Source organism: Chlorocebus sabaeus, chromosome 11, assembly GCF_047675955.1.
Source record: "Chlorocebus sabaeus isolate Y175 chromosome 11, mChlSab1.0.hap1, whole genome shotgun sequence".
NCBI classification, from domain to species: domain Eukaryota; kingdom Metazoa; phylum Chordata; class Mammalia; order Primates; family Cercopithecidae; genus Chlorocebus; species Chlorocebus sabaeus.
In genome coordinates this window covers 109,582,198-109,599,649 of record NC_132914.1, presented here as the reverse complement: position 1 = coordinate 109,599,649, position 17,452 = coordinate 109,582,198, and the positions used below count along the sequence as shown (strand labels likewise).

Below are 17,452 nucleotides of genomic sequence, written 5' to 3'. Positions count from 1 at the left end.
CCACCACCACGCCCGGCTAATTTTTTGTATTTTCGGTAGAGACGGGGTTTCACCATGTTAACCAGGATGGTCTCAATCTCCTGACCTTGTGATCCGCCAGCCTTGGCCTCCCAAAGTGCTGGGATTACAGGCGTGAGCCACCACGCCCGGCCAAGTCTATTTTTCCTTATGAATAGACTACAACATTATTTAGAGAGATTATATCATTTTCCACTGTCATAAAGGTGAACTTTGAAATAGCAACAATGCCAAAGTGAATAAGTGAGGTTACCTAAAGGTAACCAGAAGTGGATCTATAACGAAAATTTGCTTTAAAACTGTGTACGGCCTTAGGCCAGGCACAGTGGCTCACGCCTATAATTCCAGCAGTTTGAGAGGCTGAGGTGGGCAGATCACTTGAGGTCAGGAGTTCAAGACCAGCCTGGCTACATGGTGAAACCCCATCTCTACTAAAAACACAAAACTTAGCTGGGTGTAGTGGCACCACCTGTAATCCCAGCTACTCAGGAGACTGAGGCAGGAGAAGCTCTTGGAGCCGGGACACCGAGGTTGCAGTGAGCCAAGAACACGCCACTACATTCCAGCCTGGGTGACAGAGCAAAACTCTGTCTCAAAACAAAAAACAAAAAACCTCCGTAAGGCCTTTCACAGATAAATATGGGAATAATATAAATCTGGAATATGTTTCCAAGTACTATAGGAGGCAGTCAGTGAGTGGAGTAATAATAAGAAAAGATTTAGGGCTGGGTGTGGTGGCTCACGCCTGTAATCCCAAAACCTTGGGAGGCTGAGGCAGGTGGATCACCTAAGATCGGGAATTCGAGACCAGCCTGGCCAACATTGTGAAACCTCGTCTCTATTAAAAATACAAAAATTAGCCGGGCATGGTGGCAGGCACCTGTAGTCCCAGCTAATCAGGAGCCTGAGACAGGAGAATCACTTGAACCCAGGAAGTAGAGGTTGCAGTGAGCCGAGATTGCACCACTGCACTCCAGACTGGGTGACAGAGTAAGACTGTCTCAAAAAAAAAAAGATTTGATGAGTTGAAGCTGGGATGGGTACACGGAGGCTGATGACACTATTCTGTCTACCTCTGTATGTTTGCAAAATTCTCTATTAGGACTTTTTTAAAGTTTTTTTTTTTGAGACAGTTTTGCTCTTGTTGCCCAGGCTGGAGTGCAATGGCGCAGTCTCAGCTCACCACAACCTCCACCTCCCAGGTTCAAGCGATTCTCCTGCCTCAGCCTTCCCAAGTAGCTGGGATCATAGGCATGCACCACCAAGCCTGGCTAATTTTGTATTTTTAGTAGAGATGGGGTTTCTCCGTGTGGGTCAGGCTGGTCTTGAACTCCCGAACTCAGTTGATCCACCCACCTCGGCCTCCCAAAGTGCTGGGATTACAGGCGTGAGCCACCGCGCTCGGCTTTTTTAAGTTTTTAAGGAGAAAGCTTGAGCTTTCCAATCCGCTCACCTGCTTGAGTTGTAGTACTGTACCCAATGTTTCCACCATAGGATTCTTCTTGTAATGTTCCACAAGATCTGTCAAAGAATCAAACCGTTCTCCTCCGCCAACGTCATATTTCAGTTCCTTTCAAAATAAACAGATGACATTTATTATTTGTTACCTTTATGTTACATTGGTGTTTTCAAGCACTCTCATATTCACTGCAGCATTATTCACAATAGCTAGTATATGGAGAAAACTTAAATGTCCATCAAAAGATAGATAATAGGCTGGGTACAGTGGCTCACGCCTAAATTCCAGCACTTTGGGAGGCCAAGACAGGCGGATCACTTGAAGTCAGGAGTTCGAGACCAGTCTGGCCAACATGGTGAAATCCTGTACCCACTAAAAATACAAAAATTAGCCAGGCTTGGTGGTGGACGCCTGTAATCCCTGCTGCTCAGGACGGTGACACACGAGAATCACTTGAGTCCAAGAGGCAGAGGTTGCAGTGAGCCAACTGCACTTTAGCCTGGGTGACAGAGGGAGACTCTGTCTCAAAAAAAAAGATAAATAATAAAAATGTGGTGTGTGTATACAAATATACTAAAAGCGTAAATATACTCAATATACTCAAGTATAATAATATAGTAAATATGCTAATATACTAATATACTAACCATACTAATATATTAAGTATAATAAAAGCATATATGACCTTGACTAAGTGAGCAAAGAAAATCTGCCTTTGGATCAGGCACAGTAGTTCACATCTGTAATCCTAACACTTTGGGAGGTTGAAGCAGGCAAGCCTCTTGAGCCCTAGTTCAAGACACCCTGGGCAATGTGGCAAAACACCATCTCTACAAAAAATACAAACACTAGCTGGGCATGGTGGCACACACCTGTAGTCCCAGCTACTCAAGAGGGTGAGTGAAGGAAGATCAACTGAGCCCAGGGAGGTTGAGGCTGCAGTGAGCCGTAACAGAGCAAGATCCAGTCTCAAATGAATAAATAAATAAATATTTAAAAATAAATAAATAAACAGAAGGCTAGGCACAGTGGCTCACGCCTGTAATCCCAGCACTTTGGGAGGCCAAGGCGAGTGGATCACGAGGTCAAGAGATTGAGACCATCCTGGCCAACATGGTGAAACCCCACCTCTACTAAAAAAAATACAAAAAATTAGCCGGGCATGGTGGCAGCCGCCTGTAATCCCAGCTACTTGGGAGGCTGAGGCAGAAGAATCACTTGAACCCAAGAGGCGGAGGTTGCAGTGAGCCGAGATCATGCCATTGCACTCCAGTCTGGGCAAAAAGAGCAAAACTGTCTCACCAAAAAAAAAAAAAAAAAACAGAAAGACAATCTGACTTTGAATGTAACGGTGTTTGTCTTCTTCCAGCAGAAAAATCACCCAAAGATTTGGGTCACCAGACCCAATGTGGTGAAACTCCATCTCTAGGTGACAGGGCAAGACTCTGTCTAAAAAACATACATAAATTAATTAATTAGAATAAAATAATTAATTAATTAATTAATTTTTTAAAAAAAGACAATCTGACTTTGAATGTAATGGTGTCTGTCTTTTTCCAGCAGAAAAATCACCCAAAGACAACATCTTGCCAGGCCCATAGTTCAACTAGAGATTTACCTGACAGCGAATCATAACATGGGTCACTTTAGACTTGCCGTCATTGCTCTCCCCTTTGTCATCACCAGTGCGCACAGAGAGAACAAAATCTCCAGGGTGGCTCTGGCTCTCTCGTACAAGAAAACTACCATGTTTTCCTTTTTCAGTTAATAATTTCTCTGCTTCTTTCCCAGAGAGGTGTCCATGAAACCACCTAAAGTTTTTAAAAAATAAAAAAGAATTTAGCTCTACTATGGGTGCATGTTGTTCTTTCACAAAACTACTACATACAGTCAGCGCTCCTAAACACAATTAAAAAACAAACACATTCCTCCAAGGGATTGATCAATCCCACCTGAGACAGAAAATTTGCATCCCATGCGGGCAGGAAAAACCTCAAAGATGGTAAGAATGACCACTAAACTTCTTAATTGAGCCCACAGTCCTTTAGAGACAAATGCCCCCAATCTTTCCTGTTTTTTTTTTAATCCCTCCTCTTTTAAAAATGCAATTTGCCATTCATCCACTGCCCAATCTTAAAAGGACCAACTATTTAATTATAGCCATTTAAATAAGTTACAGGCCAGGTATAGTGGCTAATGCCTATAATCCCAACACTTTGGAAGGCCAAGGCAGGAAGATCACTCGAGGTCAGGAGTTCAAGACCAGTCTGGGAAACACAGTGAAATCTATCTTTACAAAACAATTAAAAATTAGCATGGTGGCATCTGCCTGTAATTCCAGCTACAATATGAGGCCGAGGCAGGAGGATCACTTGAGTCCAGGAGGTTGAGACTGCAGTGAGCTATGATCATGCCACCACACTCTAGCTTGGGTGACAGAGCAAGACCCTGTCTCAAAAATAAATAAAGTTGGCCGGACACAGTGGCTCACGCCTGTAATCCCAACACTTTGGGAGACTGAAGCAGGTGGATCACCTGAGGTCAAGAGTTCGAGACCAGCCTGACCAACATGGTGAAACCCTGTCTCTGCTAAAAATAAAAAATTAGCCGGGCATGGTGGCGAGTGCCTGTAATCCCAGCTACTCAGGAGGCTGAGGCAGGAGAATCACTTGAACCCAGGCGGTGGAGGTTGCAGTGAGTCGAGATCGTACCACTGCACTCCAGCCTGGGTGACAAGAGCGAAACTCTATCTCAAAATAAATAAATAAATAAATAATTTAAAAAATAAAGTCGTAATAAAAAGTTGTAATACAGACAGGCGCGGTGGCTCATGCCTATAATCCCAGCACTTTGAGAGGCCGAGGTGGGCAGATCACCTGAGGTCAGGAGTTCGAGACCAGCCTGGCAAACAGGACAAAACCCTGTCTCTACTAACAATACAAAAATTAACTGGGGCATGGTGGCACATGCCTGTAGTCCCAGCTACTTGGGAGGCTGAGGCAAGAGAATTACTTGAATCTGGGAGGCGGAGGTTGTAGTGAGCCAAGATCATGCCACTTGACTCCAGCCTGGGTGACAGAGTGAGACTCCATCTCAAATAAAGTAAGAAAAAGTTGTAATAGAGACAGAAAATCATTTTGAATGTTTGTCCTTGCTTTGGCATGTAAACACTCAATTAAAAAGGATCTTCATTATAAATTAATTCAAACATTTCAATCTTTTCCATATATACAACCTATAATTCAACAGCCTCCAGTGTCTTTGGACTATATCCTGAGTGATCATCTCAAATTGTGTAACGCACATAAGACTTAGAGTAAAAATGAGGGATTTTGCTAAAAATATGAATTCCCAGGCTCCACAGCCAGCAATATCAATACACTTAAGTCTGAATGAGGCCCAGGAATCTGCATTTAAACCAGCACATCAGACAGTCCTAATGCAGGCATCCAAGGCCATCCAAGGACAGACTTTGAGACAATACTGCTCCATGTTACTATGGGCAGCATTTTAACCTAGTTCTATTAATAAAGTGGCTTTTTCCCTCAGGATCTTGGTCAGAAAGCAAGCACTATCATGGCAGGTGGTGTTAATGGCTCATCATCAAACAAATAAACTTTGAGTTATTTTTCATCCACACTCAACTGAAAACAGTAAAATTAGGAATAAACTGTACAGAGTTGGCTGACAGCCTTTTGCCTGAAGCTATAGTGGTAGCTAGAGAAACAAATTATCAGCACATAATAGCACTGACATAAAGGTATAAGCTAATAAAATCATACCTGAAGACACAAAATATACAAACTAAGAGATCCTGAATTTGCACCAAGTCAGAGAGGAGACTGGGAGTGTACAAAACAAATACAATCAATAAATAAGTCAAGCCCATGCTTTCATCAGGCTAGTTCCAATACAGGGGGACAGATCTTGAAAATAACACAATTCTCTCTAAGTAAGGTCACTCTCACATAATTGTGGAGATAACATTAAAGGAATTGATGAAAAAGCTGACCCTCTGAGCTCTCTGCTTTTCCACTTCTGAGCTTAAACTGACATCTGTTGGTGGCACTGCTGAATAACTGGTCGAGAGCCACCACAGAAAACTGCTGCTATTTTGGTGTCTCCATTATCATTTGTTTTCTTCTAATAACTCTGAAAGATTATCCGCCAAAGTTCAATAAATCTTAAAACTAATACAAGTAACCAAGTATATGCAGGAATGCTATGCAATCCCTATAGGATGACTGTAAGTAACACTGATTAAAACTTTTGCAAGAAAAAGGTACTCTGAAAATAATTTGATGCTATTAGTCTCACTTTAATAATTCTTTAAAGATTACAGCTCAAAAAACAGTCACAAGTCTTTAGAGTCAGAAAGTCATACACAGACCTCAGTCATGCATTTCTGACACATAGGGCACAAGGGAGCAGCAGACTTTGTGGTCACTAAAATGTTACTGACCTTTCAGAGGTAGGATCTGCACAGTTCAGAGGATATTTAAGCTCAATAACATCTCCATTCTTCTCTTTTAATTGCCCGTGATGTTCCATGTAATACTGGACCAACTCTGCCAAAGTGGCAAATTTCTCCCCTCCATACAGGTCATAGTAATCGCCAGTGTTCTGAATCTTGATGTGGGTGACAGCTCCATTTCTTCTAAAATAGTCCATTGGAAAGGGAGGCAAGGGGACAAATAACGAGTTACACCAGTAAAATCAGATCTCATGTTCCACGTCAGATTTCATCTAAATGTTGAAAGAAACCCAAGAAACGAATTTACCCATTCCCTGTAAGAAATATGATGGGTGAAATAACCACATAGTCAACCAACTCAACACAAAGGTCTTTTTGTTTACCTTGCATATATTTGCTCTTGTTGCCCAGGCTGGAGTGCAATGGCGTGATCTTGCCTCACCGCAACCTTCGCCTCCCAGGTTCCAGCAATTCTCCTGCCTCAGCCTCCTGAGAAGCTGGGATTACAGGAATGTGCCACCACACTCAGCTAATTTTGTATTTTTAGTAGAGATGGGGCTTCTCCATTTTGGTCAGGCTGGTTTCAAACTCCTAACCTCAGGTGATCCACCCACCTCAGCCTCCCAAAGTGCTGGGATTACAGGCGTGAGCCACCACGCCCGACCTATCTGGTATATCTTCTATTTTGAATGACTGGCCTATCGAATTGCATATATTAAGTAACAATAACTGAATAGCTACCAAAAAACATTTTGCTTTTTAATCATAAAAATGTATAAACAAATTGTGTTACATTACTATTCATACAATGGAATACTATGCATTGCAAAAATTGCTGTTACTATTCATGCAATGAGATACCATGCAGCAATTTGTTTGTTTGTTTGTTTGCTTTTTTGTTTTTGAGACAGAGTCTCACTCTGTCACCCAGGCTGGAATACAGTGGCACAATCTCAGCTCACTGCAAGCTCCACGTCCCAGGTTCACGCCATTCTCCTGCTTCAGCCTCTCAAGTAGCTGGGACTACAGGTGCCCGCCACCATGCCAGGCTAATTTTTTTTTGCATTTTTAGTAGAGACAGGGTTTCACCCTGTTAGCCAGGATGGTATCCGTCTCCTGACCTCGTGATCTGCCCACCTCTGCCTCCCAAAGTGCTGGGATTACAGGCATGAGCCACCGTGCCTGGCTACTATGCAGCAATTAAAAAAAAAAAAATGATAGCCAGGCACAGTGGCTCACGTCTGTAATCCCAGCATTTTGGGAGGCTGAGGTGAGAGGATCACCTGAGGTCAGGAGTTCGAGACCAGCCTGGCCAACACGGTGAAACCCCGTCCCTACTAAAAATACAAAAATTATCCAGGCGTGGTGGCAGGCACCTATAATCCCACCTACTGGGGAGGCTGAGGCAGGAGAATTGCTTTAACCTGGGAGGCAGAGGTTGCGGTGAGCCGAGATCACGCCACTGCACTCCAGCCTGGGCAACAAGAGTGAAACTCTGACTCAAAAAAAAAATAAAAATAAAAATAAAAAGACACATGTAATTTTAAAGACACATGTAATGACACAGTTTTGAATATGAGGTAGTGTTATCCCAAAGCACAAAACAATATATGCAAAAGGTTACTACATTCATGGAGGCATTATATATCATTTTAAAATACTGGACACAACTAAATCGCTACCTGCTAGTGACAGTATATAGAAGTTATGAAATATTCACATGATAGAATGCTATCCAGCTGATTAAAAAGATGAGAGAGATCACTAAAAGATTTAGGTAAGTGAAAAAAAATTACAAAGAAATATATTTAATGTTCTACTTGATGTGTAAAAATAAAAGGAAAATAGTAATAAAAATATAAATTTGCTTATTTTTGTAAAAAGAAACATAGGGCTGGGCATGGTGGCTCATGCCTATAATCCCAGCACTTTGGGAGGCCGAGGCAGGCAGATCCCTTGAGGTCAAGAGTTTGAGATTAGCCTGGACAACATGGTGAAACCCCATCACTACTAAAAATACAAAAATTAGCTGGGCGCGGTAGTGTAATCCCAACTACTTAGGTGGCTGCGTCATCAAAATCACTTGAAGCCAGGAGGCGGACGTTGCAGTGAGCTAAGATTGTGCCACTACACTCCGGTCTGGGCAACAGAGCAAGATTGTCTCAAAAAAAAAAAAAAAGAAAGAAAAAGAATGAAAGAAACTCATAAGAATAAACAAGAAATTAATAGAAATGGCTACCTACAGGATGGAGATAGTGTGGTACAAGGGAGTAGGAGTAAGAATGAGATTTCTCAGGCCAGGCGCAATAGCTCACGCCTGTTACCCCAGCACTTTGGGAGGCCAGGCAGGTGGATCACTTTAAGTCAGGAGGTCAGGACCAGCCTGGCCAACATGGTAAAACCTAGTCTCTACAAAAAAATACAAAAATTAACCGGGCATGGTGGCACACGCCTGTAATCCCAGCTACTCAGGAGGCTGAGGCAGGAGAACTGCTTGAACCCAGGAGGCTGAGGTTGCAGTGACCCAAGATTGTGGCCACTGCACTCCAGCCTAGGCGAAAGAGCGAGACTTTGTCTCAAAAAAAAAAAAAAAAAGTCAGGCATGGTAGCTCATGCCTGTAATTCCAGCACTTTGGGAGGCCAAGGCAGGTGGATCACCTGAGGTCAGGAGTTTGAGACCAGCCTGGTCAACACGGTGAAACGCCATCTCTACTAAAAATACAAAAATTAGCTGGGCATGGTGGAACACACCCGTAATCCCAGCTACTCTGGAGGCTGAGGCAGGAGAATGGCTTGAACCCAGGAGGCAGAGGTTGCAGTGAGCTGAGATCATGCCATTGCACTTCAGCCTGGGCAATAAGAGTGAAACTCCTTCTCAAAATAAAAAAAATAAAAAAAAATCAGATCTTTATCAATCAGCATAGAGCTCAAAAAAAATTTTTAAGTTGCAAAATGATACATACATTATAAATCCATGTATGTGAATTTTTAAAACACAAAAACCAACTTTGTATTGTTCATACACAGTACAAATGCAGTACAACTATAAAAATATGTTCAGGAAGAATATATGCCAACCTCTTAGTGGTTTCCTCTGGGGAAAGAGGGAGGGAAACAAGCCTGGGCAGGGGAACAAAGGGGACCACAACTTCCTCAGTCATGTTTTACTTGTTGATAAAGGAAAGTGAGCTGAAGAAACTCTTAACAAGTATTTTTCTTGTTAAGAAATCAACAGAGTCTGAGTGTGGTGGCTCATGTCTGTAATCCCAACATTTGGGAGGCTGAGGTAGGAGGATCACTTGAGGCTAAGAGTTAAAGATCAGCCTTGGTAATACAGTGAGACCTCATCTCTACAAAAAATATTTTTGAAAAGTGCTGAGCATGGTGGCACAAGCCTAGAGTCCCAGATACCCAGGAGGCTGAGGCAGGAGGATCACTTGAGCCCAGGAGTTCAAGGCTGCTGTAAGCTGTGATCGCACCACTGCACTCCAGCCTGGACAAGAGAGCAAGAGCTTGTCTCAAAAAAAGAAGGCCAGGCATGGTGGCTCACACCTGTAATCCTAACACTTTGGGAGGCTGAGGCAGAAGGATTGCTTGAGGCCAGGAGTTCAAGGCCAACCTGGCCAACATTGGAAGATCCCACCTCTATAAAAAAACATTGAAAAGAAATAAAATTTTTAAATAAATCAACAGGAAGGAAAAGAAAAATGCAGACACCAGGTTCAAGATGCGTGGAACAAGGCTTAAGCACTGGAGGGCTTAAGAACTTCTATGACCTGCTCCAACTCATCTTCCATGAGGTCTCAGGGGGAGAAGAAGGGCCCTTCTTATTCCCCTTCTGCTAAATGTCCAGGAGGCCACTCCGCAAACCCTGAAGGCAGCCCAGGGCTCAGGGAAGGCCTTCAAGCTCGAAATGCAGGCAGCAAGCTGTCCAAGCATGGTTTTACCACTTCCTACCTGGAAAACACTCTCAGGATTCTCTCTTTTCATTCCAACTTACCTAACGGAAAGTGTGAAGTCTCCAGGGTTACTTTTACTAGGCCTTGCCAAAAAACTGCCATCAACTCCTCTTGTCAACAGTAGGTTTTCCGCCTCCACACCAGTGATATTTGGGTGAAACCATCTTAAAAAGAGAGAGAAAGTAATAATAATAATAATAAAACACACACACACTGTCAGCACTACTTTCCACAACAACACAGCTAAGATGCATTATGAGCAGAGTAGTTTTAGAAAATACAAATCAAGACCTTCCATGTCCCTTCCCCCTCTTCTCCTTAGTCAATGCCTCCTCCCTGCCTTTCCCTTGGTAGAGACCTGGGATTCAGTAGGCAGGGCTGGGGATATGATCAGAGGGACTGGGACTAGGGTATTAAGACTGTGCACTGATGGGGCCAGGCCCAAGAAAACAGACCATGTGGTCGCAAGACTGAGCACATGGAATAAATATAAATAAACTAGAGGCAGGGCACAGTGGCTCACGCCTGTAATCTCAACATGTTGGGAGGCCGAAGCAGGTGGATCACCTGAGGTTGGGAGTTTGGAAGCAGCCTGACCAACATGGAGAAACCTGTCTCTAGTAAAAATACAAAATTAGCTGGGCGTGGTGGTGCATGCCTGTAACCCCAGCTTCTTCAGAGGCTAAGGCAGGAGAATCGCTTGAACCCGAGAGGTGGAGGTTGCAGTGAGCCAAGATTGCACCACTGCACTCCAGCCTGGACAACAAGAGCGAAACTCCATCTCAAAAAAAAAGAATAAATAAACTACTTAATAAATAAGTTACCATGTTGAGGATAGCAAGCCAGGTTTCTCACTGTTGGGAAGGGAGACACATATATGAGAAGGGAGAAAGCCAGAATAAATTCCATGATGTTAGACTGCAATTGGAGGTATTAGTGCAAACTCTAATTTTTAATATATATATGTAAAGACAGATATGTAGATATAGAAATATATATGTATATGTATGATTCTGAATGGGAGCAGTGGCTCACGCCTATAATCCCAGCACTTTGGGAAGCCAAGGTGGGCAGATCACTTGAGGTCAGGAGCTGGAGACCATCCTGGCCAACATGGTGAAACCCCATCTCTACTAAAAATACAAAAATTAGCTGGGCGTGGTGGTGGGCACCTGTAATCCCAGCTACTCAGGAGGCTGAGACAGGAGAATTGCTTGAACCCAGGAGGTAGAGGTTGCAGTGAGCCATGATTGTGCCACTGCACTCCAGCCTGGGTGACAGAGCAAGACTCCATCTCAAAATAATAATAATAATAAAGAAATATAGTCCGGGCACGGTGGCTCACTCCAGTAATTCCAGCACTCTGGGAGGCTGAGGCAGGTGGATCACAAGGTCAGGAGATCAAGACCATCCTGGCTAACACGGGGAAACCCCATCTCTACTAAAAACACAAAAAATTAGCTGGGCGTGGTGGCGGGCGCCTGTAGTCCCAGCTACTCGGGAGGCTAAGGTAGGAGAATGGTGTGAATCCGGGAGGTGGAGCTTGCAGTGAGCCGAGATTGCACCACTGCACTCCAGCCTGGGCGACAGAGATTCCATCTCAAAAAAAACAGAAATATATGCTTTGGTGTATGTGTACACTTTTTTTTTTTTTTTTTTTTTTTTTTTTGAGATGGAGTGTGGCTCTGTCACCCAGGCTGGAGTGCAGTGGCCGGATCTCTGCTCACCGCAAGCTCCGCCTCCCGGGTTTACGCCATTCTCCTGCCTCAGCCTCCGGAGTAGCTGGGACTACAGGCGCCCGCCACCTCGCCCGGCTAGGTTTTTGTACTTTTTAGTAGAGACGGGGTTTCACCGTGTTAGCCAGGATGGTCTCGATCTCCTGACCTCGTGATCCGCCCGTCTCGGCCTCCCAAAGTGCTGGGATTACAGGCTTGAGCCACCGCGCCCGGCCTGTGTACACGTTTTTATGATTACACACACACACACACACATTTCCTAGGTCTCTTCTGAAAGGGTTTGGAAGTAATGACACTCCAGTAGCAATCACACCTAACACCTCTATCTTGGTTTCTACATATTGGGTTTTTCATTCTCCAATAAAAGGAACTGGCCTCTTTGAAGAAATGGCTGATCCCAGGGTTGGGGCAGTAAAAGAAAGAAGATGAACTTGGAACATCCTATTGTGGGCCAGTAAGAAAGAGTTCCAACAAGGAGCTATGAAAAGGACACAAGAGACAAATTGCAGGATCCTCCGCTGGCCAAAGTCGGGACAATTTGTACCTCAAAATAAGCAATGACAGTAACAGATTATAACCCATGGAATAAAATAGGACATAGTTCATTCTCTTGGTTTCTTATTTTTTTAACTAATTGTTTGCTTAAAAATTGAAACATGGAGGCTGGGGGCGGTGTCTCACGCCTGTAATCCCAGAATTTTGGGAGGCCGAGGTGGGCAGATCACTTGAGGTCAGGAGTTCAAGACCAGCCTGACCAACATGGTGAAACCCCATCTCTACTAAAAATACAAAACTTAGCCGGGCATGGTGGCACACATCTGTAATCCCACCTACTGGGGAAGCTGAGGCAGGAGAATCACTTGAACCCAGGGAGCTGAAGTTGCAGTAAGCTGAGATCATGCCACTACACTGCAGCCTGGGTGACAGAGTGAAGACCTTGCCTCAAAAAAGAAAAAAAAAAAAGTGGAAGTACCATATGATCCAAGAAAAAAAAAAAAATGGAAGTGCCGTATGATCCAGAAATTCCACTTCCAGGTATATACTCAAAGTAATTGAAAACAGGGATTCAAATTGGTATATTTCTATAACTCATATTCATAGCAGCACTATTTGCAAAAGCCAAAAGGTGAAAGGAAACAGCATATATAGATGGATGAATAGATAAACATTCTACAGCGTATATAGATGGAAGAATAGATAAACATTCTAAGTGAACTAAGCCAGTGACTAAAGGACAATGTTATAGTTTGAACGCCTGTCCCCTCAGGTTGAAACTTAATCCTCAGCCAGGCACAGCGGTTCATGCCTATAATCCCAACACTTTGCGGGGCTGAGATGGGAAGATCGCTTGAGCCCAGGAGTTCAAGACCAGCCCGGGCAACATAGTGAAACCCCATCTCTACAAAAAATGCAAAAATTAGGGCCAGGTGCAGTGGCTCACACCTGTAATCCTAGCATGTTGGGAGGCCAAGGCAGGTGGTTCACTCGAGCCCAGGAGTTCAAGACCAGCTTGGGCAACATGGCGAAACCCAGTCTCTACAAAAAATATAAAAATTAGTCAGGAATGGTGGTGTATGCCTATAGTCCCAGCTACTAAGGAGGCTGAGGTGGGAGGATCACCTGAGCCCAGGAGGTCAAGGCTGCAGTGAGCAAAGATCAAAAAAAAAAAAAAAAAAAAAAGGCCAGGCACGGTGGCTCACGCCTGTAATCCCAACAGTTTGGGAGGCTGAGGCGGGCAGATCATGAGGTCAGGAGTTTGAGACCAGTCTGACCAACAGGGCAAAATCCTGTCTCAACTAAAAATACAAAATTAGGCAGGCGAGGTGGCGCAGGTCTGTAATCCCAGTTACTCTAGAGGCCGAAGCAGAAGAATCACTTGAATCCAGGAGACGGAGGTTGCAGTGAGCCAAGATCGCGCCATTGCACTCCAGCCTGGGCAACAAAAGCGAAATTCTGTCTCCCAAAAAAAAAAAAAAGATATAACCATGAAGAGGAGTCAGGCGGGATGCAAAGAAATATCCAAATTAAAGGCCAGTAACAAGACTTAGCAAGTAATGCAATGCATTAATGCATAACCTGGAAATATAATGGACCAAAACAAACAAAATAAAAGGGAAGAAGAGTTTTTGTGGTTGTTTTGTCTTTTGCTATAAGGATATTACTGAAACAATTTGAAAGAGGTACAAAGATTTGATAGTAGTCTTGTTATAATATACATTTTGGTGATATACTGTGGTTATGTAACCAAGTACCCTTGATTTTTAGGACATATACACTGAAGTATTTCGGAGCAATGAGACGCCATGTCTGCATTTTACCCTCAAGTGGTTCCAACAAAACTTAAATACAGAGACACATATATATACTCATGTATATATACATGTGTATTTTATATGTAGATATGCATTTTATATATAAAATACATACATATACATGCAATACATATATATGTGTAGTGTATATACAATTTATATATATATATATTACACAGAAAGAAAGAGAGAGAGAAGGCAAACATGGTACAGGTTGAGTATCCCAAATCTAAAATGCTCCAAAATCCACGGCCAGGCGCAGTGGTTCACTCCTGTAATCCCAGCACTTTGGGAGGCCAAGGCAGGTGGATCACCTAAGGTCAGGAGTTCAAGACCAGCCTAGCCAACATGGTGAAACTCTGTCTCTACTAAAAATACAAAAATTAACTGGGCATGGTGTCACGTGCCTGTAATCCCAGCTACTCAGGAGGCTGAGGCAGGGAGAATTGCCTGAACCTGGGAGGCAGAGGTTGCAGTGAGCCGAGATTGTGCCACTTGCACTGTAGCCTGGGCAAGAAAGTGAGACTCTGTCTCAAAAAAAAAAATGGGCCAGGCTTGGTGGCTCAGCCTGGTCACTTTGGGAGGCTGAGGCGGGCAGATCACCTGAGGTCAAGAGTTCAAGACCAGCCTGGCCAACATGGTGAAACCCATCTCTACTAAAAATACAAAAATCAGCTGGCATGATGGCAGACGCCTATAGTCCCAACCACTCAGGGGCTGAGGCAGGAGAATCACTTGAACCCAGAAGGTGGAGTTTCCAATGAGCCAAGATCGCTCACTGCACTCCAGCCTGGGTGATGGAGCAAGACTCCATCTCAAAAAATAAATTAATTAAATAAATAAATAAAGTGCCCATATGACACTCAAAGGAAATGCTCATCACAGCATTTCAGGTATTTCAGATTTGAGATTTGGGGATTAGAGATGCTTAAGTATATAATTAAAATATTCCAAAATTTGAAAAAATCTGAAATCGAAAACACTTCTGGTCCCAAGCATTTTGGATAAGGGATACTCAAGCTGTATAAAGTTGACTTGTAAATCTGGATGAAAAGTAAACATGAATTATTTGTACTATTTTGCAACTTTTATTTAAATTTGAAATTATTTCAAACTAAATGTTTTTTAAAACCCACAAATGATGAAATCCATCATGAATGGCATCTGCTTCAGAGGAGACCTCTCTAGTTTCCAGCAAAAAGATATTCCTCACAGATTCCAAAAGTCACTGAGATTCATGGCAACAGTAACTTCTAAAGTCAAATTATCCTGGATCTTTCTAGGCTAACAGAATGCTCTGAAATGCTCCCAGGAATATAAGTCAATACTAAATGCAGAGTTCTGGTATTGACAATCAAGTGAACTTTTAAGAGACTTCTCCACAAATATTGACCCAATTCAAGTATTTTACAATAGAGAAAGAGACCAGGCACAGTGGCTCACGCCTGTAATCCCAGCACTTTGGGAGGCCAAGGTGGGCAGATCACCTGAGGTCAGGAATTCAAGACCAGCCTGGGCAAAATGGCAAAACCCTGTCTCTACAAAAAATACAAACATTAGCCAGGTGTGGTGCCATATGCCTGTAGTCCCAGTTACTCAGGAGGCTAAGGTGGGAGGATGACTTGAGTCTGGGAGGCAGAAACTGCAGTGAGCAGAGATCACACCACTGTACTCCAGCCTGGGCAACAGAGCGAGACCTTCTCTCAGATTTAAAAAAAAAAAAAAAAAAAGGGCTGGGCGAGGTGGCTCACACCTGTAATCCCAGCACTTTGGGAGGCCGAGGGGGGTGGGTCACCTGAGGTTGGGAGCTCGAGACCAGCCTGACCAACATGGAGAAATTCTGTCCCTACTAAAAATACAAAATTAGCCGGGCATGGTGGTGCATGCCTGTAATCCCAGCTACTCAGGAGGCTGAGGCAGGAGAATTGCTTGAAACTGGGAAGCAGAGGTTGCGGTAAACTGAGATTGCCACCACTGCACTCCAACCTGGGCAACAACACAAAACTCCATCTCAAAAAAAAAAAGAAAAGAAAAATCGTAAAGCTCAGATCAAAATAATGAAATACTCATTTGCTTTTTTTTTTTTCTTTTTTTTTTTTTTGAGACAGAGTCTTACTCTATTGCCCAGGCTGGAGTGCAGTGGCATGATCTCGGCTCACTGCAAGCTCCGCCTCCTGGGTTCACGCCATTCTCCTGCCTCAGCCTCCTGAGTAGCTGGGACTATAGGCGCCCGCCACCACGCCCGGCTAATTTTTTGTATTTTTAGTAGAGACGGAGTTTCACCGTGTTAGCCAGGATGGTCTCGATCTCCTGACCTCGTGATCCACCCGTCTCGGCCTCCCAAAGTGCTGGGATTACAGGCGTGAGCCACCGCGCCCGGCCCTCATTTGCTTTTTACTCCCTCTGAGAGCTTGTCAGATTGAGTCTTGGCCCGGTGACTCATACCTATAATCCCAGCACTTTGGGAGGCCGAGGCAGGCGAATCACCTGAAGTCAGGAGTTTGAGACCAGCCTGGCCAACATGGTGAAACCCCATCTGTACTAAAAATACAAAAATTAGCCGAAAGTAGTGGCATGCAGCTGTAATCCCAGATACTCGGGAGGCTGAGGCAGAAGAATCACTTGAACCCGGGAGGCAAAGGTTGCAATGAGCTGAGATCGCGCCACTGTGCTCCAGACTAAGCGACAGAGCAAGACTCTGTCTAAAAAAAAAAAAAAAAAAAAGGCCAGGGGCGCGGTGGCTCACGCCTGTAATCCCAGCACTTTGGGGAGGCCAAGGCGGGCAGATGACGAGGTCAGAAGATCGAGACCCTCCTGGCTAGCACGGTGAAACCCCATCTCTACTAAAAATACAAAAAAATTAGTTGGGTGCAGTGGTGGGCGCCTGTAGTCCTAGCTACCTGGGAGGCTGAGGCAGGAGAATAGCATGAACCCAGGAGGTGGAGCTTGCAGTGAGCCAAGATCGCACCACTGCACTCCAGCCTGGGTGACAGAGTGAGACTCCGTCTGAAAAAAAAAAAGAAGACTGAGACAGAATAGAATTTCACCCAGGAAAATGTCAACCTCAATTTATGTGACACCTATTATTCTAGCACCCAATATTTTTGCATTCAGAATGGTTAAACTATTCTGTTAAGAAAAAAAAAACCCTTGCTTGCAGCTTCTTTCATATGTGGTTCCCACATAGACGCCCAGAGCTCTAAGGGATCAAAAAGTAATGACAACTGGCTTCTAGCTATTTATAATTTTTCAAAAAGGTATAATGAAACTCTTACATTAAGCCTCAGTTTGTCTACCTACATAAGCTAATTAAAATGTCAACTCTCTTTTGCTTTTGGCTGCAAAACAATTATGCTAATTAGGTGTGGCAGCTGGAAACTGAGTGGCATATGTGCCTTCTACCAAGAGGAAAAAAAAAGGAAAAACTAATTATTATATAATACAGGTGTGGCAACCAAATCTTTCAGAATATTGGGTTTATGGTTTGGGTTTAA

General features: G+C 43.7%; 1 protein-coding gene across 2 annotated transcripts in view; it reads right to left on the bottom strand.

Annotated features, from left to right (window-relative positions):
• PTPN11 (protein tyrosine phosphatase non-receptor type 11) overlaps positions 1-17,452 on the bottom strand; it is a 96,344-nt gene that overhangs the window by 57,405 nt on the left and 21,487 nt on the right. For both annotated transcript variants that reach the window (XM_008004784.3, XM_008004783.3), the window contains exons 2-5: positions 9,952-10,074; positions 5,940-6,134; positions 3,096-3,288; positions 1,472-1,588 (exon numbers count right to left, since the gene is read on the bottom strand). In XM_008004784.3, coding sequence (XP_008002975.1) covers positions 1,472-1,588; positions 3,096-3,288; positions 5,940-6,134; positions 9,952-10,074 — 628 coding nt within the window. The remainder of the gene's footprint in view (positions 1-1,471; positions 1,589-3,095; positions 3,289-5,939; positions 6,135-9,951; positions 10,075-17,452) is intronic.